This window comes from Gossypium raimondii, chromosome 5 (assembly GCF_025698545.1).
Source record: "Gossypium raimondii isolate GPD5lz chromosome 5, ASM2569854v1, whole genome shotgun sequence".
Lineage (NCBI taxonomy): Eukaryota > Viridiplantae > Streptophyta > Magnoliopsida > Malvales > Malvaceae > Gossypium > Gossypium raimondii.
In genome coordinates, this window is record NC_068569.1 from 21133515 (window position 1) to 21159250 (window position 25736).

The following is a 25736-nucleotide window of genomic DNA, read 5'->3' on the forward strand; positions in this document are numbered from 1 at the left end:
AGCCAAAAACAGCCATAGAAGAGATTTAAAGCTGGTTTTAGCTATTTTTGCTTCATGCGAGTTTAGTTCTTGCCTTTCACTTGTAATTTTTGTGTTTTTAAGACTTTTACAATTAGGTCCAACTAGCTATTTCATTAGTTTTTGATTTTATTGGAAATTTTAAAAGTTACCATTGATTAATACTGGATGTTTTTTATGAAATAACATGGATTTAGAGCTTAATTTTGTTGTATGATGATTTTAATAAGTGATTTTGTTAGATATTGATTTTAGGACTAAATTATGAAGAATTAAAGAATTAGGGTTTGGTATTAAATTTCTATGTATCAAGGGCTGTAAGATAGCCTAGAATATTTAGATAAATTATCAATTGAGAAAAACTAGTTCATTTGACAGACTAATTAGTAAGGGGGCTAAATTGAAAAATTGAAAAATTGGGGTAATTATGTAATTTCAAAAATTGAGGGTATTAATTGTGAAGTGAATTGGAACTGAAATATATGCTAATGAATGAGTAATTTTATATTTTAGATCAAGAGCCCGTAGATACTCGTGAAAAGGGAAATTAGCATAATAGTCCCTGAACTTCTACAAATTTTACAATTTAATCTAGGTAAGTTCATATGGTTAAATTTTATTAATTATATTGAATTGGTGAATGATATTATGTATTTTAGTATATTGTTGAAAAATAGAATATTGTTAAATTATAAGTCTGAAGTGAATATCCGGTTTAAATGGAACGCGAGATTGAGTATAATCGTTGTGTGGCGAAAAACAACAAAGGAAGAATTGACAGCAAATTACCCAAGTAAACCGAGGTTCAGCATTTGTTACAAACTTTCGTGTTTACTTTCTGTTTAACTCTCACGAGCTTCTGTTTAACTTATATGAGTTTCTGTTCAACCCTGATGGGTTTCCGTTCAGCTCCATTGAGCTTCGTTTAACCTTTATGGGTTTCTGTTCAGCTCTTATGAGCTTCTGTTCAACCCTTATGGGTTTCTGTTTAGCACTTATGTACTTCTGTTCAGCCTTCGGGCTTCTGAAAACGATGTACTCATATCCATAAGTCGTTCTCCGATTTGGTAAGTGACTTATGTAATTGAAATTGGGAGACTTATTGTTATTATTGGTATTGATTTGAAATAAGCATATTCATCGATTGAAGTTGTGGTTGACAGGGGATTTACATTGAATGAATTTATTTAATTGATGTGTTATAGTAGGTTCGGTAAGATTTATGTTTAACCTATCGAACTTACTAAGCTTTATTAAGCTTACTTGTGTTGTTTAATGTCCTTGTAGATTAACATGAGTTCGGGAGATTAGATCAAAACATCAAGCCACACTATCCAATTTGTTTCGGTAGTTTTTGCAACGTATATTATGGTTTATATGACATGTATAGGGTTGGATTGATTTGTGTAAAAGCTATGAATTATATTTAGTTTATATTTCCACTAAACTTATTTATGTATGAGTATTTTTTTTATCATGCTAGATATATGTTTAAGTGTGGTTAATGGTGGATCATTTACAAGCATATTGGTGAATGAGTTGGTATAGTAGGTTAGATATAAGTAATTTTATAAGTGAACTGATTAGTGTGGAAAATTAGAATGTTAGGATATATGTGATAATAGGACATTATTAGAGCTTGAAATGGCGATATTGAGGGTCTTGTTATGGCTTATGAGCATGAAATTTAAAGTGTTTAAGTTGGAATCAAATAAAGGTGAGAAATGTGGCCTTAAAATGACCTATTTTTGTCCACACGGGCGTGTGTCTCAGTCGTGTGTGACACATGGTCATGTGGTCTGGCCGTGTTACCCTTGCATCATTAACATTGAGAAACAGAATGCCTAGGTATTTTCACACGGCCTAGCACACGGGCATGTGGCTTGGCCGTGTGACCCCTGCACCTTAATTTCATAATACACAACCTAGCACACGGGGGTGTGCCTCACATCGAATGCCCACACGGCCTAAGACACAGGCATGTGCCTGGCTACATGAGTGTGTATCCCCTGCACCTAAGAAAAATTTTGAAATTTTGGGAAAAATTCTCTGAGTTTCTAGTTTAGTCCCGATTTATTTCTGATGCGTATTTTGGGCCTCGAGGGCTCATACAAGGGACAATATGAGTGATTGATGATTGGTTTCTGATATGTATATTAAATGTTATGAAATGTTTGTATTCGAATATGAAAAATCCGGTAATGCTTCGTAACCCTGTTCCTGCGACGGATAAATGTTAGGGGTGTTACAGTAGATTTGTGGCTAACTAACATATTCAAAAGTTGTGAGTAGATGCTTTATAATTATGGGTGTTGATTGAGATCAAATGAATCCCTTTGCCCAAAATTGGATGACTTACAAGAGATGGTGTAATTAAATCCCAGAAACAATCTATTTTCGTCGCCTCATTTAGATTGGGTTGGATCGAAATAGTAAAAATATATTTATAAAATTAAGTAATAATAATCAAATGCTTTTTTATCAAGCTTGATAGTATTCCCTTGAAGTAGAAAGTAGGCATAATAGAGAGAGTGGGGCAATGGTAATGGAAGTAGGTTGAGTTGCAGTAAAGAAATTAAAGAGGCAATCCATGGCCTCCAATCATTGCATTTTCCCCCCATATATATGTTGTCTTTTTCTACCAAGAAATGCAAATACGTACACAATTCGTAGATGACACTCATGTTTGTTTCCAGTATGTATTTATTTGGTTAGTAAATAGTATGCATGTGTCGAAAGTAAATGGTCACCGACACTTGGAACTTCCTCTAACTGTCCCGACCCCAAGTTGTCGCTATAAACCATTTTGTTTCAGAATTTAATAGAAGTTTGAGGGATGACTAATCACCAAACTTTAGACTTCTCCATTCGTATGATGTTCTATATACTCATCTTAATTTATTATTACTTATCCTTCACTCAAATTAGCTAGTTGTAGTTGTTGGGCAATGGCACTGCTTAACGACTTTGATACTGCCCTAATTCATCAATCTAGATTTTAATTTATACGTAAGAAAGGAAATTATGGGGTGTTGTGGTAACGACAAGGACTAGGACTGAAGCTTTCGAGAATGTACCTCCATGTTGGCCAGGGTAATAGAAAGATGTTTTTCCTAACACATGATTTTCAGACTTAAATTGAGACCAGAAATCGTCGGTGGTGCATATCTGACATACAATTATAGAGCTACGTACAGTTTTAATTTAATTAATCATGTAAAAGGACATTTATGTCAATATCGTATAGTATAGGGATGTTTTCATTACTCTGACATGTATGTAATTATTATGAAAAATACATAAATAAATCATACTTTAATAGTATTATACAGCGAGAAAAGTAATGACTTAAAATGGGAAAATTACAAAGTTGCAGATAATGCAAATTTATTTTAATCGAATGTGGTGTTGTTGGTATCTTTCAAGGTTGATGCCATTTGGAGGAAAAAGTAGAAAAGTACGGGATTGGAATATCAAATATCATTGGTGTTGTTTTCAACCTGGAAATTTCAATCGTATAGGCTATCTTGATGCTGAAACTGCTTTTGGCACTAAGCTATAATTGTTTATGGTGGGATATTAAAATTTCACAAAGTGTTGATTTTCTTTTTAAATTATTTTCTTCTCTTTTAGTGTTTCACCTATTCATGTAAATATCGATTTTTGTGATGATTGATTTTAATAGTAGTTTTTCAAATGTATTTATGATATTTGTGATTGTAGTCGTAAGAAAATTTTCAACATCTACCTAAAATTGAAGAAAAAATTGGCTTTTTAACCCAAGAAAATTCTATCAACTTCACTTGACTACAGTCATCTTCTTCTCTCCAACGTGTCGTACTTATGAAGTCGGTAACCCAAATATTGATGAATTTAGGTGTAATGATTTTCTTACCCAACAAACTTGAAATAAATAAAAGAAAAAAAAATCACCAGGAAAAAGAAAAGCTGAGTAACCTAATGTTACACTTTTTCTAAGTTACAAATAGTACTGAAACAAAATTTCCAAAATTCATCAAATTTGACCTCAAATAAAGTAACAAAGAAAATTCTGCAATTTTTGCATATAAATAACAGCACATATAATCCCACTCCTCAATGTAAATGTTGGTCCACTTTGCCTAATTTTACTTTTCATCATCATTTTTCACCATGAGGGCAGCTGTCACTTTATATTTAATTTTTGAAATAGCAAAAACTAAGCAGACATGATTGATTTTGGAGTATCTTCCAAAATTCTCCTCCATTCCCCATTGCCTTTGGATTTTATAATTGAGACATGGAAATATTCTAAAGTTGATTCAATGTGTAGGGTAGCCTTGTCTCTTTTCTTTTGCACTTATTTTTGGGGGAAAAATGGGTTTTAAATAATTAATATATAATAAAAAGGAAAAAAAATGTTCCACTTTCAAACCAAAAATCAATTGCTATTTGGTTAGCTAATTAAGCATCAGATGGTCCATCACCGTCACTGAAAAACAAATCATAATTAACTACAATTTATATACATGTACCGCATTATTTATTTATTTAAATTGTTGGAATATTAACATTATATGATGAAGAATAATATGATTTTGATAATAATCGACCAACCATAGATTATTTAATTAATACAAATCATTTCCCCTTATTGTTAGAGGAAATGCAAGACAGGGTGGGGGAAAAAACAAATTGAAAGAAGATAATTACTACCTAACCTAACCCTAACCAAATAAATAATGAAGTAAAATACTAAAATGTTAGTAACTCAAATGATCTGGCAATGACTCACTCTTTTAGCTAATTTCCCTAACTAATAAGATTTTAGAATAATAAAATTACCCAAATCATTTCTCTTAAAAAACTCAACCAACCGTTACAATGATTAATACTTTTTCTCAACACCCTTCTTGAGTAAGCAATTGGTAGATCTATGTATCAATAAACAAATGAGTGAAAGTGAGAGGGGAAATGTTCCATTCAATTGTTACCTGAATTATTTTAATTGCGTTGAGAAATAGAATTAATCTTCTTTTTTTTTCTGTTTCGAATTTCCTTTGTGCGTGATGAAAATATGAGTCAATGCAGCTCTGCCGACACTAACAGAATCAGGAAAAGGAATATGCTTTTGGCGTTATTGTATTAAAATTAGGGTATTATTGACTTTATAATAGGGTGCTTGTTGATTAAAATAGGTAAAATATGATGTATTTTTTTTTAATCAGCTAAATTTCACTTTCAAAGTTGTTTTAGGGTTCTTGTCATAAAATTGTCATTTTCTTTCCTACTAAACCATTAATAGGACAAATTTGCCCCCATTACTGCAATCGGAGTGATGAAGTAATATAAAATCCTATTCTGATTTTTATATTTTTAAATTTAAAATTTAATCTCGTCCAAATAATAATTTTAAATCATACTATTTACGAGTTTTGAATATTATATAATTTACTATTTTCATATAATACTAATGAAGAGATCACTTTATTTTGGTTAATTAATTTGAAAAAGTATAAAGATAAAAATAATCAAAATAGAAAATATGGGCTAAATCCACAATTTATGCACCATATAAAACTAATTGTAAAATTTTGACCATCAAATTTGATTAATACTGTTGGAGACTGAAAATTCAAAATTTTAAAAAGAAAATCGATGTCTTGATTTGTACAAAGTAGCGGTTAAAGTTATTGTCAAATACTCATTTGACATAAGTCCAAATCGTGTAACCTCTATCCTATTACTCAAATTAGAGCATAGTAATTAAATAAACAAATTACACAATTTTGTTACTAATGACAAAATTTGACAACTTACATTAAAAGGACAATATTTGAATTCGTATAATTAAAATATAAGAGAAAAAATTTAATCAAATTAAAGTGGGTTGACGGTGGTTTAACCCATGCATCACATCACATGAAACTTACCATCATGTAATGTCGAATTTTAGTGGATTTTACATCAATTTCACATTTGTTTTCTACTAATAAGCTGAGACTAGAAAGGTAAAATAAAAATAAATTAAAGTTGATGTAATTAAATGTCATCAAAGTTGAAAGTTAAAAATATAAAATTTCTGAGGGTTTGGATATAATGGCACATTATTAGTAAAACTAAACACGACGTAGATATAGTTTCATAATCTTAAATTAGGGTTTAATACAGACGTTCACTCTTCTGCTTGCTTCTTTGGTATGTTACTGGTTTTTGGGAACGTTGGTCAATAGTGTATAAATCCTAATGCCCAATTCGGTAAAATCCCACAAGCATTCGTTCCCCAATTTATCGCGACAATTTTCTCTTTTGTATCAATCTGATTGACTGACACTTCCCGTTAACGGATCATTTAAGTTGATCGTTTCGACATATTATTCCAAAAAAACTGTTTATCGAAAAACCAAAAAATATATTAAATTACAAAGATACCCTTGATCACCGACAAGCACCATCGTCACCGGTGGGGCAAAACCCGTTGGCCCCACCAGCCCTCCCCAAAAGAAAAAATATATATGGATCCCACTCAAAACCCCACAATGATAAGTACTGTCGTAAGAGAAATTTTTTTACAGTGGAGCTAATACTTTACATTGGGAAGTACCAAAGCCTTCTGCATACAAAAAGAAATGAGATTATAAATCCTATATGAAATGTGTGTTTTAGAGTTGAATTTTGATTAAGAGGCATTTGGATCAGAATTGTGTCTCCAAAGCTTTTCACTTTTTACATTAAAAATTCATTTATAACAGAGTGGCAAAATTGTGTCTTTCTTTTTTCCTCTCTCTCTCTATCAAGGAAAGAATCAATCTGTAAACGAACAAGACTCAAAAACAAAAGACTAGTATTTCTTTTTTTTTAATTAATAACTTTAATAGTATAATAATATCTTGTTTCTTATATTTTATAATAGTTGACATCATATTTTATTTCTAGCTGTATTTCTATATTTGGTCCTCTACCTTTCTCTAAATCTCTCTCTCTCAAGCTGTATATTTGTGCATTGTTGGAGTGTGGGTTTCTTCCTCTTTGTAAGGGGTGCTTGAGAGAAAGAGGGGGGGGGGGTAAAACTTGGGGTTTTATGAGTTTTTTGAGTGATGAAGGGGAGAAAGACATAGCTTCATTTAAGTGGGTTTCTCTTGCTAAAAGCTTTTAAGCGCTGTTTTGTTGTTGGGGGTTGGGAGCTAAATGGACACTAAAGGAAGACTCGTTGCTGGTTCTCACAACCGGAATGAGTTTGTTCTCATCAATGCTGATGAGGTTGCAAGAGTAAGTACCTTCAAAGTTTGCTGCTGTTTTTTTCTTTTCAACACCTGTAGTTAGCGGAGGAACTTGGAGGAGTAAGAGTTGGTAAATGTGTTGTTTGAAGGGCTTCTTTTAGTGTATGAGGCCGTTTTGGTTTGTGTTCTTCAGCTTGGTAGAGTATCACATTTCAGGAGCTTTCTTCTCTTGGTGTGTTCTTTTTTTTGGTATAATGTTTATATACAGTTCCCAATTGAGTGAATTCTTTTATAGTTTGTAGATCTCAGCGGGTAGATGCATCCAATTCAACCAATTAGCAACCCTGAATTTGCATAATTTTTGTTAGTTAATCTATTAGAAGAGCACATTGGTTGGGGTTTTAGTAGCTTAAAGTGTTTCGAAAAGCTCTTTTTCATGATCTGCTGGGGTTGACATTGTTAATTGTGTGACTATGACTTGCAGGTGACATCTGTTAAAGAATTAAGTGGGCAGATTTGCCAGATCTGTGGGGATGAGATAGAGATATCTGTTGATGGGGAGCCATTTGTTGCTTGCAATGAGTGTGCATTCCCAGTATGCAGGGCTTGCTATGAATATGAAAGGAGAGAGGGCAATCAAGCATGCCCTCAATGTAAAACCAGATACAAGCGAATTAAAGGTGAGCCTTGTTTAGTTGGATCTTTCAGTAAAAACCCATTAGAGAGCAACTTGATTTGTACATTTTTTTCGTTAAGAAATTAAGCTAACACTGTCTCTATTCCAGGTTGTCCTCGTGTTGAAGGGGATGAGGAAGAGGACGGTGCTGATGATTTGGAGAATGAGTTTGATATCGCAAGCCATGATAGGAGAGATCCTCACCATATTGCTGCCGCCATGCTCTCTGGTCGATACAATATCAATCATGGTTCCCAACCACATGTTTCCGGGATAAGCACCCCAGCGGAGTTGGATGCTGCGTCTGTTGCTGCAGACATCCCTCTCTTGACATACGGCCAAGAGGTGAATTGGTTTTACCGTCAAAATTCTTTTGTTTGAGTTTGCTATTACATTTGTGGCTGACATCTGATTGATTTTTAATGAAGGATGTTGGGATTTCCCCTGATAAGCATGCTCTTATTGTTCCTCCCTTTATGAGTCGTGGAAAACGTGTCCATCCAATGCCAATGCCTGATCCTTCCATGACTTGTGAGTTATTTCATATGATTGGTAGAAATGTGTGAGGACTTCTAATTTAATTTCAAATGATCAATTGAAATACTTCTGACCTTATTTTTAAAGAAACTCAGTCTATTTTTTAGCGCTTAACATTGTTTGTGGTGTTGATATCACAGTGCCACCTAGACCAATGGATCCTAAGAAAGATTTGGCAGTGTATGGGTACGGAACTGTTGCATGGAAGGAAAGAATGGAGGATTGGAAGAAAAAACAGAATGAGAAACTCCAGGTGGTTAAGCATGAAGGAAATAATGGAGACGAGTTTGAGGATTCTGATTTGCCAATGTAGGTTCATTTACTCTCTTAAATTCTTCTTGGTTGTCTTAGCAGCATGTTTAAGTCTAGAAGCTTATTCCTGCTACTGTTTATTTATTCAGTAGATTCCTCTTTCGTTTTTGGATTAAAAGAATATAGAAATTGTCAATTGATTTAGAAGAACACCTAGCTGTTTCAGCTAAAGCTTGAGTTGCTAATCTTAAAGGGTATTTATGGTTAATTATATAAGCGTAATTGTTGTTTTTCCTCGCTTTCTTTTCTCATGAGAAATAAATCTATTATATGATTGTATTATTTTATTTTTGTTGGCTCCAGAGTTTGTTTCCTTTTTGCATATATGTTACTTCCATGTTCTGAGAAAATGAATGCACCATTTTTCGATGTTCAAAAAGTTTTTCTCATACTGTATCTCAGGGCTTTGCATCAAACATGGTAGTAACTAGTATCAACTTCATTTCCCAAACGCACTATACACTACTTTTTAGAGAAGTAGCTGTATTCCTTAACACCTTTTTCACATTCAGTACTAAAAAATGTAAATTTATGTGTTATTTCAGGATGGATGAAGGCAGGCAGCCACTTTCAAGAAAACTACCAATACCCTCTAGCAAGATAAATCCATACAGATTAATTATCCTACTCCGGCTTGCGGTCTTGGGGTTATTTTTTCACTATAGAATTCTGCATCCTGTGAACGATGCTTATGTGCTGTGGCTTATTTCAGTCATCTGTGAAATATGGTTTGCTGTATCATGGATATTGGATCAGTTCCCGAAATGGTACCCAATTGAACGGGAAACATACCTCGATCGTTTATCATTGAGGTGATTTCATCTTCCTTCCTCCACATCCCTTGCCCATTCTCTCTCTCGCTCGTTGCATTGTTTTTCCTCTCTCCTCTCTTCTGTACTCGCACTAAATTGTGTGCATGTCAGAGGGAGAATTCAGTTTTGCTTATTATTACACCTCCCTTTTTTTTAGGTATGAGAAAGAAGGGAAGCCATCTGAGCTAGCTTCTGTAGACGTATTTGTGAGTACAGTTGATCCAATGAAGGAGCCACCGCTTATCACTGCAAATACAGTTCTGTCTATCCTTTCAGTTGATTATCCGGTTGACAAAGTAGCCTGCTATGTCTCTGATGATGGTGCTGCCATGCTCACGTTTGAGGCTCTATCCGAGACATCTGAATTTGCAAGAAAATGGGTACCATTTTGTAAGAAGTTCAGCATTGAACCTCGAGCTCCAGAATGGTATTTTGCTCAGAAAGTTGACTATTTGAGAGATAAAGTAGATCCAACATTTGTTAGGGAACGCCGTGCCATGAAGGTTTGTAACTTCTCTCGTAATTTGAATACGTTTGCTGCCGTTTAGTGTCTGCCATTTGACTAGCCTACCTACATGTTGAAAGAATAGTGTTCCCCATTGGTTTCAAGAAATGATGTGTCATATCTGGTTATTTGTTGATACAGAGGGAATATGAAGAATTCAAAGTTCGAATAAATAGCTTGGTTGCCATGGCGCAAAAGGTTCCAGAAGAAGGTTGGACAATGCAGGATGGAACTCCATGGCCTGGAAACAATGTCAGAGACCATCCTGGAATGATCCAGGTGAGGTGTTTTCTTTGAATGTGGTTTGCAATTAAGTTCAGATGCTATCCAGCCCCCATGCAATTTCCAGTATGCATTAACATCGTAAACATTTGGTATTCTTTGCTGTAGGTTTTTCTTGGTCATGATGGTGTTCGAGATATTGAAGGGAATGAATTACCTCGTCTAATTTATGTTTCTCGTGAAAAGAGACCAGGGTTTGATCACCACAAGAAAGCTGGGGCCATGAATTCTTTGGTATATCCCTCTCTCTCTATTTCAAGCATGCAGCTGTGGACATACACCACGCACAGTCTCAGCTTGGCATGTCCTCTGATCCATCTGTTGTCTGGTTTGTAGCTAATTATAATATTTTTTGGTTGATTAATGAAGGTGCGTGTTTCTGCCGTCATCTCCAATGCTCCTTTCCTACTGAATGTTGATTGTGATCACTATATAAACAACAGCAAGGCTCTTCGTGAAGCTATGTGCTTCATGATGGACCCTATTTCAGGAAAGAAAATCTGCTATGTCCAATTTCCTCAAAGATTCGATGGCATTGATCGACATGATAGATACTCAAATCGAAATGTTGTCTTTTTTGATGTACGTATGATTTGTTGAACTTTAATACTGCAGATACATGTTTCTTCCTAAAAGTAGAGATGATGATATGTTGTTTCTTTTTTTTCTTCCCCTGAAAACAGATCAACATGAAAGGACTGGATGGGATTCAAGGACCTATTTATGTCGGAACTGGATGCGTCTTCAGGAGGCAGGCTCTCTACGGGTATGATGCCCCTGTCAAGAAGAAGCCTCCAAGAAGAACATGCAATTGCTTGCCAAAATGGTGCTGCTGCTGCTGCTGTTGCCGATCTAAAAGGAAGAACAAGAAATCAAAGTCCATTGATAAGAAGAAAAAGGAGGTTCCTAAGCATAAACATGCTCTAGAGAATATTGAAGAGGGAATTGAAGGTAATGATTATTCTTCTATCGGCTTCTAAGTTTGGTCTCTGATATTTCCAAATATATTCATCAATGACCTAGAATCAATCCACTATATTTTGCTGTCAGTTAAAGTAGATTATGTTAGAGCATTATCAATTATAGTGCCATCATTTCGTATTGCAGGTATAGACAATGAAAAGTCGGCCCTTATGCCACAAATCAAGTTTGAGAAGAAATTTGGTCAATCACCTGTTTTCATTGCTTCAACACTTATGGAGGACGGGGGTATTCCAAAGGGAGCAACCACTGCATCACTCTTGAAAGAAGCCATCCATGTCATCAGCTGCGGTTATGAAGATAAAACAGATTGGGGGAAAGAAGTGCGTCATAACTGTTCCGAACTTCATAAATTAATATCTTTTGAAACTTTTTTTGTTCTTTTGGATTATTGGGTTTTGATAGTGATACTCATCGATTCCAATCATCATTCAGGTTGGGTGGATATATGGCTCAGTTACTGAGGATATATTAACAGGCTTCAAGATGCACTGTCATGGTTGGCGGTCAGTGTACTGCATTCCAAAAAGGCCTGCATTTAAAGGTTCAGCTCCAATTAACCTCTCAGATCGTCTGCACCAAGTTCTACGTTGGGCTCTGGGATCCGTTGAAATTTTCTTGAGCAGGCATTGCCCAATATGGTACGGTTATGGTTGTGGATTGAAATCCTTGGAGCGCTTTTCTTATATTGCTTCAGTTGTGTACCCTTTGACATCAGTTCCACTGCTCGTTTATTGTACGCTGCCAGCTATATGTCTCCTTACTGGAAAGTTTATTGTCCCTGAGGTAATTCTGAATTTCTGACATGCCTACTTTAGTAATAAGAAGGGGAAAAAAATCTGCTAGGACAAGGTAATTCTGAATTTCATCTAATACTGAATTTTCCATTTGCAGATAAGTAATTATGCTAGTCTCCTTTTCATGTCTCTCTTCATAGTCATAGCTGTGACTAGTATCCTAGAAATGCAGTGGGGAGGTGTTGGAATACATGACTGGTGGAGAAATGAGCAGTTCTGGGTGATCGGTGGTGTCTCGTCTCACCTGTTTGCACTCTTCCAGGGCTTGCTCAAGGTTTTAGCTGGTGTAAACACAAACTTCACCGTTACCTCAAAAGGAGGAGATGATGGAGAATTTTCCGAACTGTACCTATTCAAGTGGACATCTTTATTGATTCCCCCCATGACATTGTTGATCATCAACATAATCGGAGTCATAGTCGGGATTTCAGATGCCATCTCTAATGGATATGACTCATGGGGCCCTCTATTCGGTAGACTGTTCTTTGCATTCTGGGTCATTGTTCATCTTTACCCCTTCCTCAAGGGGCTGATGGGGAAACAAGACAGGCTTCCCACCATTATTGTGGTTTGGTCAATACTTTTAGCATCAATTTTCTCTCTTTTGTGGGCTCGAGTCAACCCCTTTATATCGAAAGGAGGCATTGTTTTAGAGGTGTGCGGGTTGAACTGTGACTAAAAATAAATTGTAGAAGAAAAAACAAAGGAGTAGAATTAGATGTTCAGTGTTAAAAGGAAGCAAGGCTGTCTGAAAATTGCATAAATCGACTACGATTTTGGTCAAAGATGAAGACATCTCCTGATTCAACATGGTTGCCCTCAAGGTGAGGAAAAGAGGAGAACGTGTTGGAAGGTGTTTGTAGATACATATATATATATATACAAAACTGTGATCCAATATTTGTCAGTGTTGAGTTTTCCTCCGTTTTGATTCTTTCTATACTTTTGTGGGTTTTGTGGGTTAGAAGGTATTGATTTCATAAAGTCTTTTGTATAATCTCTTAAGAGAAGAGACTTGAAAAAAGGTGTAGTTTTTCATCCATGGATAATGTATATTTCCTTTGTTAATAAGGGGCACCTCATAAGTGCCAAGAACTGTCTGCTTCCAACTTCATACTTGGGGACTGTAACTTTTAATGCTTTTTAATTTTATGTTTATTTTCCTCATTAGCATTTCCCAAGCTGCTGTTGTTCCTGTTTTTTTTCGAATTACAAAATGAAATCATCCTACTGATTTTGACAGTAAGGACACATAATACAACAGAAATTTAATTTAGGGGGTATCAATGTATCATTGCAAGTTTCATCGAATGATGAACAAATACAACCAAATCAAATGTGCACAAACATAGACTTTTACAAATCAAATAATGCATGAGATATGCTCATATTTTAATAGCGAAGTGCGTGACTATGTGCCTATTGTTACTCTTCCAACAAAACAATCCTAAAGAATCAGTTCAGTCTAAGATACGCTCAAGCGGCCTCCTCAGCTTGGATGATATTTTGGGTGTAGTCAAGTTGCCGATTCGCGCCCTTTTGGTGCTGCCCTCGTTCTCCTTCATGTCATGGAATATTGGTCGCTTTGGTGTTCTTTGAGTTAAAACAGGCTTGCTCTTGCTTTTCATTATGGACGAAATCAATTGCTTAACAGACACGCTGTTGCTCTCCTTTTTGGCACTCGCGTTTAGCAATTTTAGTTCGGTTCTGAAGGCTGCTTCTTCACCGTCCACAGCTGCAACACATTAGCAGTATTCTTTTTATGTCAGAGAACAATGAAATATGCACTAACAAACAGATGCTTTCTGCATGTCACTGCTTCTAATTGTTCGAAGTGTTGTGATCCTTTTTTCTTTTTTTTTACCGTCGGATATCATTTATTTCATGTCCAAAATTTATAGGTCTAACCTCTTCTGATTTCTGAAGTCTTTGGAAGGGGAGATTTATCTGCCACTGCTGCACCTTCCACCAAGATGTCTTTCCTCAACTCAATTGTTGCTTCATTATCTTCAGGACCATCCTTAATAACTGAGGAATTTGCGTCCTCAACATGATTACCCTCTTTAAAGTCGCTTGCATTGCATTCTGAGATGGCTTTGTCCAAAGTAACATCGTTACTCTCACCAGCCTTCACATCTGAATTTTTAACTTCATCTTCAACCCCCCAAAACAAACTCATCTCCGTGTTGGTAAAGATGTTTGATTCATCGGGATTCGCTAGGTCCTTACGTTCTGTACCATTTTAACAATCATCAGTGGATACAAATTTTGTTGTACTAATAAAAAGAAAAAAAGTAATTTCCTTTACGAATCAGCAATTGTGAAGAGACTGAGTTATTCACCAAAAAATAGATGTTCTCTGCCTGTCACTACTAAACATAAATGTTAAGACATTCATTTATTTGTTATTTTCTCATGTCGGGTAGCATTTATTCCATGTCTATAATTAATAGATCTAACCTCTGCTAATTCCTGAATTCTTTGAAAGGGGAGATTTACCTGCAATGGCTGCATCTTGCCCATAGAAGTCGTTCCTCAACTCCATTGTTTCTTCAGGACCATCCTCTTTCACTGCAAAAGTTGTGTCAACATCTGTTCTCGTAGCATGATCACCCTCTTCAAAGTCACTTGAATTGCATTCTGGGATGGCCTTGTCCAAAGTAACATCATTACTTTCACCAGCCTTTGCATCCGAATTTTTAACTTCATCTTCAACCCCAAGAAACAAACTCATTTCCATGTTGGTAAAGATATTTGATTCATCAGGATCCGCTAGGTCTTCACATTCTGTTCCATTCGAACAATCATTAGTGGACACAAATTTTGCTGTACTAATTAAAAAAAAAGGTGATTTCTTTTACGAATAAGTAATGCAATGAAAGGAATGAGTACTTATGCGTAAATCAGCTGTATTCTTTTGTACCAGCCCTAAATGCAAACAATGAAATTATGCACGATAGACATGTTTTCCGCCTGTCATTACTAAACATAATGTGTTTAAGGACTTACGAAAATTAGAACGCATTAATAATTCATTTTACATAAATGTTTAAGACATTCATTTATTTGTTATTTTCTCACGTCATATTGCGTTTATTTCATGTCTAAAATTAATAGATCTAACCTCTGCTAATTTCTGAATGCTTTGAAAGGGAAGATTTATCTGCCATTGCTGCATCCTGCCCCGAGAAGTCTTTGCTCAACTCCACTGTTCCTTCAGTATCTTCAGGACTATCATTTTTTACTGAGAAATTTGTGTCCTCAACATCTGTTCTCGCAACAAAATCACCCTCTTTAGTGTCACTTGAATTGCATTCCGTGATGGCCTTGTCTAAAGCAACATCATTACCGTCACCGGCATTTGCATCTGATCTTTTAACTTCATATTCAACCCCAAGAAACAAACTCATCTCCACGTTGGTAAAGATATTCGGTTCATCAGGATTCGCTAGGTATTTACTTTCTGTTCCATTTTAACAGTCATCAGTGGATACAAATTTTGCTGTACTAATTTTTTTAAAAAAAAAGAAGTGATTTCCTTTTCAAATCGTAATTGCAATGAAGAGACTGAGTACTTATGCATAAATCAGCTGTACTCTTTGTATCAGCCTAAATGCAAACAATGACATTATGCACAAAAAATGTTCTCCGCCTGTCACTACTAAACAGGGATGTTATGACATTCATTTATTTGTTATTTTTTCATGTCGAAGAACGTTTATTTCATGTCTAAAATTAATAGATCTAACCTCTGCTAATTTCCGAATTCTTTGAAAGGGGAGATTTAACTGCAATTATTGCATCCTGCCCATAGAAGTCGTTCCTCAACTCCATCGTTTCCTCAGTATCTTCAGGACCATCCTTTTCCACTGAGAAATTTGTGTCATCAACATCTCTTCTCGTATCATAATCACCCTCTTCAAAGTCACTTGAATTGCATTCTGGGATGGCCTTGTCCAAATTATCATATTTACTGTCACCGGCCATTGCGACTGGTGTTTTAACTCCATCCTCAACCCCAAGAAACAAACTCATCTCCATGCAGGTAAAGATGTTCGATTCATCGGAATTCTCAAGGTGTTTCCGTTCTGTTCCATTTTAACATCATCAGTGGATACAAAATTTTCTGTGTTAATCTAAAAAGAGTGATTTCCTTTTCGAATCCGTAATTACAATTAAGGGAATGAGTACTTACCATCAGAAACAACACATACTGAGGAAACGGAAGAGCAATCTACAACCATCTCAGGTTTCACTAAAGTCATAATGTCCAGTTTACTGCAGCTTTTAGTTTCAACTTCCATGGAGTCACCAGCTATGTTTCCAGGAAAATGCAAGCCATGCGGTTCTTCAGTCTCTAGGTCACAACTCTTCCTTTCGTCCAAACATGGAGACTGATTCACATCTAAACCATCAATGCTATCCAGGGCTGCGTCTGTTTTCATGGAACTTTCACAATCATCCGACTTTACTTCAGCAATTTCTTCAAGATCTATCTTGCTCCCTTCTACAAAGGAACCATCAGTTACATCATTAAAACCTGCGGCGTTTATATGGCACCAATCTCTTTCCTCCCTTGTAACTGTATCATGATCATGAAAAGCTAACCCGTTAATCACAGTCACCTCATAAAAGATAAAAAGGCTCAATCTAATTAACAACTATACCTTTGCATTCAGTAGAGATTTCAGTTCCCCCAACATTATTGATGTCATCCATAGCTTGTGAATGTTCTTTTTCTGCTTTGCCACAGGAACAAGGAAAAAAAAAGTCATATAATTTGACATAAATGCTAAAAAAAGAAAAGAAATAGCTAGTTACAAGGTGTACCAGCAAATTTTGCTGTCATTAAGTTAAAATTTATAAGCATTTGAAGAAACTAAAAATGAGTTTTCCTGGAATACTCGAGCGTGATAGAGTTTAACTACCAGTTCTAATTTCAAGCTTGCTACAAGGTGTATCAGCAAATGATGAGACATCTTCCTGTTCACCACCATGTAAAGATCCCAGATGAGAAACATATGCTTTTTCACCATCGCCGACCCCTGCTTCTTCAATGGTGACGGTAGCATCTAATTGTTTTGCCGCACTTATGTTAGGATCATCAACTTCTATTGCAGATTGAAGATCGTTACTCTTTAAAGTGCTCTCCAATGTGCCAAGCACTGAAATGTTATCCACAATTATGCCAGCAGTTGACGTAAAACCATCTACTCCAGAGGAAAAGCTACAATCACGCTCAAGTCCAACCTTATCACTTGGATCATCAAGATCACGAGAGTTATCAGAACCCATAGCAGAAGGCGCATTTGACATCTCTTCCAGGAATTCGGTACTTGCAACCCCAAAAGTATCAGTTTCCTGAATTATTGTTTCTGTGTCACTCATATTTGTGTCATACAACTCTGCATCCACATTACCACCACTGCAGTCAGTAAGCTCAACTTTCAGTGCGGATGTTGCCATCTCCTCCACGATATTATTTTCCTGTACAGCATCTGTTTCTCCTCTCGCACTGATTCCATTGCCATCCATGATAGCAGCAAAGTCTTTAACGAAAGGAAGATCCATAACTCTTTCACCATTAGCAATCCTCTCTCCATCCACCAGCGAATGATCAAGAGGAGTCATTGAAAAAGATTCTGAAGTAATAGGTGCAGTCAATTCCTGTGGTGGCAAAGCTTGACTGCCATTACTAAACGCTATAGCATTGACTTCACTTTCGGCACCTTGCTTCGCAGCCTCACTTTCTTCCATGGTAGCAGCCGGTTGTTGAAAAATATTTGCTGGAATTTCATCCCTCATTTTCTTATTATCCATGCAAGCTGCCTCAGAATTTTCTTGCATGTCATCGGTGACAGGCAGACAGCTGTTGAAGGGCGATTTCTTTTCAGAAATACCTGTAGACAATCAAAACAAGAGAAGCCCTTAATAAAAAAACAGAGCTAAAAAGCATGATATAACTAAATATAATTTCTTTAAACATTTTGATACTTGAGGACTTTGAGTGGGTTTTTCATCTTTTCTCATAGAACCATTTTGTTATTCGATGCAGCAAATGATAAATTCAATCTCTTTAGCAAATAAAATTCTTCCCTAGAACATCCTAGCCTCCAAAAATTCGGCTTTTGACAAAATAATCATGATTAGCAAGAAAATGTAGATGTATTCTAACAAAAAAAAATGGAAAATCCTAATGCATTAACATTGTGATAAAAATCACCTTTAGAAGCACTATTCAATATATCGTTGCGCTTTTCTTCTGATGAAACAGGACCAGTTCTTTCCCCATAGAAAGCTTCACATAAATGTTTCTCATGTGTTTCACTGTCTATACTTTCTGAAATTGGATCATAAACACCATTTGCCCTAAATTCTCCTTCAGAACTCTGGTCAATAATCTTTTTTGCACTGACAAACTGAAACTCCGTTTCAGTATTTATTGCCTCTTCGTTTTCAACTATTTTCACACCTTCATGGTTTAGCTGACCACGAATCGCGTGTCCTGCATTGCTCACATCAGGTTTACCTGACAGTATTTGGTGGAAAATTCATTTAAACAATCGCTTTGATCTAATATAAAACAAGCTCAAGAAAGTTCAATAATCTCAACTAGTTAAAAGATAGAAAGTGAAATGTAAAGATACCTTTGACGTCTTGGCTGCCTTCTTGAGGTCTTGGAGGACTTATCAAATCTTTATCAAGATTGCTTAAGCTCCATTGCCTTTCTGTTATTGCTTTTTGACTAACGGCTTCACTCATTTCATTAATCTCAACTGAATTTTCAGTTTGTATCATTCCTATTCCGGAAGAATCAGTACCTGTTTCTTCTTCATTCTTCAAGGAAACTACCTGCTGAACTGGTTCAGCAGTAGTTATGTCAGTATCCTCTAAGTGCATTGAACCCTGATCCTCTTGTGAAAGACTAGTGTCCTCTTTAACTTCAAATTTGTCAGTTGTGTAGTTAACAGTTTCAATCCTCGATGGTTCTTCTAAATCCAATAATTTCTCCGGTTTCAACTCATTTGAAGTTTCACCTGCACATATCACGAAGTGGTAAATTTAGAAAATCAACATGACATTGTTCAATATGAAATCTAAAACAAACTCACCTGCAAAATTTGTTTGATTGGCTGAAGAGTAAACATCAGCAATATAGGTCATCCCAGAAGAAACCATTTTGTTAGCATTGCTTGCAACTTCAACACAGGCATCATCAAGAGAACCTGTTTTATTCAAGGACATAAAAAGTTGATTTTTTATTTCACCCTCAATGGTATCATCCTGGAGCAGTTTCTCCTTATCATCCTCCATCAAACCACTCTCCACATCATGATTGAATATATCACTTCCTACAATGCTGACAGTATTCCCAGCACTGCATAATTTATCTTGACATGGAATGAAGAAAAAGAGTGTCAGAAATGTCCTCACAGAATTATATGTCCTAAAATGCTTATAACTAATGAAAGAAGAAAAAAATGAATCTCACATACCTTGGCTTTGTGGTGCAAGTCCAACTGGAGTTCCGTGAGTAGCATTGTCACTACTTGATCTACACTTCATTTCTGTAGTACTTGGTGTCCCGGTTATTGAAGCAACAACATCAATATGAGCTCTATGTTCTTGCTTTTCTGTCTTCACAGAACTCTCAATGAGTATAATTCCTTGACCATTAGAAAACTTAGTAGCACTCAGTTGTTCAGACATCTCCAAAGGAATTTCTGATTCACTCTTCAAACCAATACTTTGACCAAGTTCATTCAGGAGATCACTGAAAATTACCTCCTCAACCGAGTCAGCAATAATCGTATTGGCATTTTCTAATTTCCCTTTTATCTGATCCTCCGCAACTGGAGTTCTGATTCCTTCAGCATCCATATTATAATTTATATTCATGTTTTCAGAAAGTTCTTGTGTCTCCAATACATTCTCCAGTTCAATACGAGAGGGTTTGCCTGCAAATTGTCAGGCACTAAATGAGTAACTAAGAGATTTAAGTGTGTACGGTTCATTTATAACATCAAAAGTACATAAACTCACTCACCAGCATGATCTTCTTGGCCACCAGAAGAAAAAATATCAGCTAGAGAAGTTATCTCAGGACAAACCATTTTGCTACCACTGCTTTCAAAATCAACCATTCTAGATTCAACCAAGTTAGAGTTATCAACAGCACCAGTTCTATTCAAGGACGGAGAAGAATTGCTTTCAAAGGAACCATCATGTATCCTTATCTCTTCATCATTTTTCACCAATTCATTATTCTCCTCATACATTAATACAGATTCATGAACACAGGGTTCATTTCCTGCATCTGGATCTTCACTCCTTTCTTGGTAAGACATCTCTTTTCCTGCAGTGTCAGCAGCTTCAGCCTGGCACTTATCTTCAACTTCATTGAAGAAAAAAACACCAAAAAAAGTAAACCCGTGAATAATTATATGATCTAAAAAGCTTATACATGTAGAAGGAAAGGAAAGGAAAGCATTTTCACATACATTGGTTTCCTGGTGCAGGTCCGCTTGGAGTTCCTGGGGCAACAATGTTGCTATATCTACTCTGCTGGATATCAAATATCTTATGAGCATCAGTTTCTGCTGTAGCAAAATGAGATTGTGCACTACTCACTTGATTTTCAGCTGCCTCAACCGAGCTCTCTATGTATGGAATCCCTTCTGCATTTGAAACATCAGTAGCAATCATTTCTTCAGCTTTTGTTACACAATCTTCTTGTTCACTCTTCCAACCACTACTTTCACCAAATTTATTCAGATTAATAACATCCGCCTTCAATTTGTCTATGATTTGAGCCTCTTCTAATGGAATTCTGCTATCATCAGCAGACACATCACTCTCAATATTAGTGTTTTCACCACCTGGTAGCACTGTCAATTCTTTCTCCGAGTGAAGGAAGGTGGAGGTTGCACCTATGCACGGTGAACAAATAAAAAAATTTAACATATGCAGTTTCTTATGATATCAAAATTAAATACACTCGCCACTTACCTATAAGATCCCTTTTCACTCCAAATGGAAGACCAGCTATAGGAGATGCGTCAGATGAGTCCATGTTGATAACATTGCTTTCAAATTCAACCGGTAAAGATTTAACCCAATTAGAGCATGCGTCACCATTCTTGACAACCTGTTTGCTAACGTCCAAATCCAGATTATTTCTGTTTCCTGAATCTTCCGACAATTCTCCAGCAGATGGAAGACTCTCAACAATTGCAGCTTCCTCTTCTACAATCACCATTCCAGACTTGCTTGGCAACTTCTTCTCGATGCCTTCGGCTGTTTGATTAGGAGGTGTAACAGAGGCACTTGCTGAAGTAATAAGACTGGAGCTTCTTTGGGGTTTCTGTGTTACGGCATGATGCTTAAGAACAGAAGTCTTTTCTTCTTCCAGATTACGCTCTTGCGTCTGTTGCTTAACTCCCTGGTCATCATTTTCTGCAACAGCAAATTGGTCTTCTTTTGAAGTTCCAGGTATACTATGTCGAGAAGAATTTCGACTGGACTTTCGTGGTATTTCTTCAGTCGAGACTTTCTCTAGATGCGGTGATCTTAACTGCTCCATTCTACTAATATCTTCCCTAATTGGCAACTCGGCAGCTGGAGCAGTGAGAATTACAGTCTTGCGTCTATTCTTCCTCAAGGGGGATTGGTGTTGTGAAGTAATGGCAGACTTGGCCCTCTCAACCTCACTCCTATCTTGTACAATTGCATCCACTTCTTCAGTTGTGCCTTTTCCTTGAAGCGGTGCCTTCAACTGCTCCGTACTACCAATATCTTCCTTATTTGCTAAATCTGCAGCTGGAGCAGTAAGAATCACAGTCTTGCGTCTGTTCCTCCTCGAGGGGGCTTCTTGTTGTGCCTTGGCCCTCTCAACCTCACTACTATCTTCCACAATCGCATCCAGTTCTTCAGTCGTGCCTTTTCCTACAAGCGGTGCCTCTAACTGCTCCGTTCTACCAATATCTTCCTTATTGGCCAAATCGGCAGCTGGAGCAGTAAGAACCACAGTTTTGCGTCTGCCCCTCCTCGAGGGGGCTTCTTGTTGTGAAGTAGCTGCATACTTGGTCCTCTCGACCTCACTACTATCTTCAACAATTGCATCCAATTCTTCAGTCGTGCCTTTCCCTACAACCGGTGCCTCTAACTGCTCCGTTCTACCAATATCTTCCTTATTGGCCAAATCGGCAGCTGGAGCAGTTAGAACCACAGTTTTGCGTCTGCCCTTCCTCGAGGGGGCTTCTTGTTGTGAAGTAGCTGCATACTTGGCCCTCTCGACCTCACTACTATCTTCAACAATTGCATCCAGTTCTTCAGTCGTGCCTTTCCCTACAACCGGTGCCTCTAACTGCTCCGTTCTACCAATATCTACCTTATTGGCCAAATCGGCAGCTGGAGCAGTAAGAACCACAGTCTTGCGTCTGCTCCTCCTCGAGGGGGCTTCTTGTTGTGAAGTAGCTGCATACTTGGCCCTCTCAACCTCACTACTGTCTTCAACAATTGCATCCAATTCTTCAGTCGAGCCCTTTCCTCCAACCGATGCCAAATCGGAAGCTAGAGCGGTAAGAGCCACAGTCTTGCGTCTGCTCCTCCTCGAGGGGGCTTCTTGTTGTGAAGTAACGACACACTTGACCTTCTCAACCTCACTACTCTCTTCAACAATTGCCTCCAATTCAGCACTCCTGCTTCGTTTTCTGGTCTCTTCTTTCAAGAATTCTTCCTTATTTCCCCCCTTACCACTCTGAGATACAACAGCTTTTCGCCTGGAAGAATATCTCCTTGAACATTCTGGAGGTTCCACGAGTGCATTATCCTTTTCAGAGTGCTCCCGAACCTCTGTCACCTGTGTATCACTTTTCACTGATGTAGCAAAGTCTTTCTCCGAATTACGTTTTGATCGTCTTACAGGTTTCTCTGCTTCATAGCCTTCCTTTACCCCAACTATTTTAACCTCCTTTTCAACCATAGAAGCTACATCTTTGGATTGTGCGCTTGACTGCCGTGTCACCCTAGAAACAACTTCAACCTTTTCCACTTCACTGCCGAATGCCACAGACTGATCTCCTTTTCTAGAAGTCCTGGTTGATTGCTGCTTTGGACCATTTTTGGCTTCAGAATTGTCATCCAACAAATGTACCTCGTCACCTCCTTTGCCGTCCCTTATCTTCTTTGAATCTTCCTGACTCACGTTCTTCCTACTTCGTAACTGCCTCCCTCTTAACCCACCAGTAACTTTATCATGACCATTCTTGACATCTTCTTTCTGACCCAATTCTAAACCCTCAGAATCACTGACCACCTCTTCAGCATCTTTACCCTTCTTGCCTACTCTACCTCTCTTTCTCCCAACAGGAGGCGAAGGTGCCAAATGTACAACTTCTTCAACCGCATTTTGCACTCTAGACCTTGTGACTCTAACTTGGCAGCCCTCAGAGTTTCTGGAATCTTCACTATCTGGAACATTTTCAAGCACCTGGGCAGGATTCTTGGACAACGTTTGCCTCCTAGACCTTCCTCTACGCTGCTGATAGACAGAAACCTCGTACTCAATGGTTTCATTGTCAGAACTAAACCTGACTTTCTTTAACTGCTTTTTGACAATCTTAGCTTCATTTTCACTACATATTTCTTCTGGAATACTGCTGGACTCTTCTAACGAAACAGGATCTTCATTTTCCTGTTTAAAACATAAAAACATTAAAAGAACTGAGTTGGTTATATGTAATAACGGAAGTGAACCAATGTACCACAGATATTTACTGTGATACTTGCTTTTTTTTAATCTTCAAAAGGAAAATCAATTAAGGTGAAAAAATAGCGTACTTGTTCAAAGTTAACGAAATAGAACATCAATCTAGTCAAGCCGTTCAAAAATATTATTTGCTTTTCTATTCGATTTTACTTACGCTTCATTGAATGCAAACAGTAAAAATAACGAAAGGAGTGTTTAATCTTCTAATTTCGAATGCTTAAAGACGCAATAAAGCAGAGAAAAACAAATTTCACCACCAAAATTTAGCGTTTAATGCTTCTCGTTTAAATTCATTTTCAGATCTACAAAAAAAAAAAAACATTGGAGAAGGGATGAATAAATGAAAGAGAAGGGACCTTACAGAGAACTGTTCACATTCTCGAAATTTAGCCTTAATTTATAAATTTCATTCCCAAATGAAAGTCAAAGAAATTTATTAGAATAAAAAAGAAAGAAGAAGATGAATAAATGAAAGAGAAGGCACCTTAAAAATGGAAGTCAAACGATCCACCATTTCACGGTTAGTGAGATTTGCAGGGACGCCATGCTTTTTACACAACGCCTGCAGTTCTTTTCTCTTCATGCCATGAAAATCCATCTCTTTACAATAATTAAGGAAAGAAAACAAAAGGGAAATCTAACTGAAATTCAAACTTTTAACAGAAAAGAAAACACTAATTTGTTTTCCATGAAGAAAAGCTGCTGAAGAACTATAACGAGAGAGATTTTCAGCGTATATAATAAATGACTAAATGTTGTCCGTTCGTTCGTTTTCCGGTAAAAAAAAAGTAAGAATTAAGGATCGGCATCGGCAGTTTGAATTCAAATTTTCAAACGGCCAGTTTTGGCGCTCTTTTGAAAAGCCGGGACCTTAAGAAAGTAGATGTACTCGCTGTAATAGTTGAATTACAATTTACTCGCCAGTACAGCTCGACAGATGGCATGTTAAAGGGGTAAAGTCAGTCGAACAGTGGCGATTGGTTAGTGGTCCAGTTATTCCTGATTTGGGAGTGGGCTTTGGATGTTGAAGACTTACCTTTCTTTGTTGAATAAGGGCATGTCTATTTTACCGAAATAATCTAAAAAATTTTATATTTACAAAAATAACTTAGTTTTAAAAATATTCATCAAAATAACTCGAAATAAACAGTAAAATAGGGTTGTGGCCTATCAGTAATCGGCACCACCTGGTATTTTGGACCCATGATTACCTGATAATTGTGTCAGACTTAAAAAAAATGAATTTTTTGGTTTAGGCCAGAACCAGTGTATTTTTTTTAAATCGTATATTACTAGTATAAAGAAAACCGGAAAAAAAGGGAAAAAAAAAATTTGGGTGTTGGCCTATCAATGGCCGGCACCCCCTTTATATGAAAAAAAAATTTCGAGTGTTGGTCTGTTAATAGCCGGCACCAGAATACGAAAAAAGTAAAAAAAAATTTGGTGACCTGGCAATGGCCGGCACCCCCTTTCTACAATAATTTTTTTTTTTACTTTTGGTGTGTCAATAGCCGACACCAGTATCCGAAAAAAGTAAAAAAAAAATTATTTATTTTATCATCTCAATCAATTCTTTTGTGCAATTGTGAATATTATATTTAATATTTGAATAATTTAGTTAAAAAATTAAATTTAAATATTATATTTAAAAAATTTTAACCTAAGAACATCCCCTCTATTTGCTCTTATTTTCTTCTATCTCCCTAGATCACCTCAAGTTCTATGTAAAACCATGTAAAACCACGTAGATTCAAGGGTTGAAAGAAACACATAGCTATTTGCCTGTATTTTTACCCAAAATGCTTATAACTTAAAAATTGGTACAAATTTCAGCCTAGAATTGTAGG

At 36.7% G+C, this 25736-nt stretch overlaps 2 protein-coding genes across 7 annotated transcripts; one reads left to right on the forward strand and one right to left on the reverse strand.

Annotated features, from left to right (window-relative positions):
* Window positions 1–6990: 6990 nt before the first annotated feature.
* On the forward strand, window positions 6991–13233 carry LOC105769839 (cellulose synthase A catalytic subunit 5 [UDP-forming]). The gene is made up of 14 exons (XM_012590747.2): window positions 6991–7266; window positions 7702–7897; window positions 8003–8238; window positions 8322–8424; window positions 8571–8739; window positions 9288–9554; window positions 9712–10057; window positions 10201–10338; window positions 10450–10575; window positions 10711–10923; window positions 11025–11292; window positions 11449–11645; window positions 11758–12108; window positions 12217–13233. Exons 1-14 carry the CDS (start codon window positions 7186–7188, stop codon window positions 12796–12798), a joined length of 3273 nt encoding a protein of 1090 aa, XP_012446201.1. The 5' UTR covers window positions 6991–7185; the 3' UTR covers window positions 12799–13233.
* Window positions 13234–13372: 139 nt separating this feature from the next.
* LOC105769837 (uncharacterized) lies at window positions 13373–24627 on the reverse strand. 6 transcript variants are annotated; one of them, XM_012590739.2, is made up of 17 exons: window positions 24374–24627; window positions 21129–23814; window positions 20751–21049; window positions 20621–20681; window positions 20167–20514; window positions 19616–20077; window positions 19232–19510; window positions 18767–19156; window positions 18343–18648; window positions 17048–18019; window positions 16787–16861; window positions 16315–16701; window positions 15869–16207; window positions 15244–15582; window positions 14619–14906; window positions 14028–14351; window positions 13373–13854 (listed from the first exon to the last, which is right to left on the reverse strand). In XM_012590739.2, the coding sequence occupies exons 1-17, from the start codon at window positions 24485–24487 to the stop codon at window positions 13580–13582; spliced, it is 7944 nt and encodes a 2647-aa protein (XP_012446193.1). In that variant the 5' UTR covers window positions 24488–24627; the 3' UTR covers window positions 13373–13579. The 6 variants fall into 6 exon arrangements, with proteins under 6 accessions (XP_012446193.1, XP_052487233.1, XP_052487234.1 ...); XM_052631273.1 differs by having other exon boundaries at window positions 20621–20684; XM_052631274.1 differs by having other exon boundaries at window positions 20621–21049; window positions 21129–22308; window positions 22510–23814; window positions 24374–24626.
* Window positions 24628–25736: the final 1109 nt, after the last annotated feature.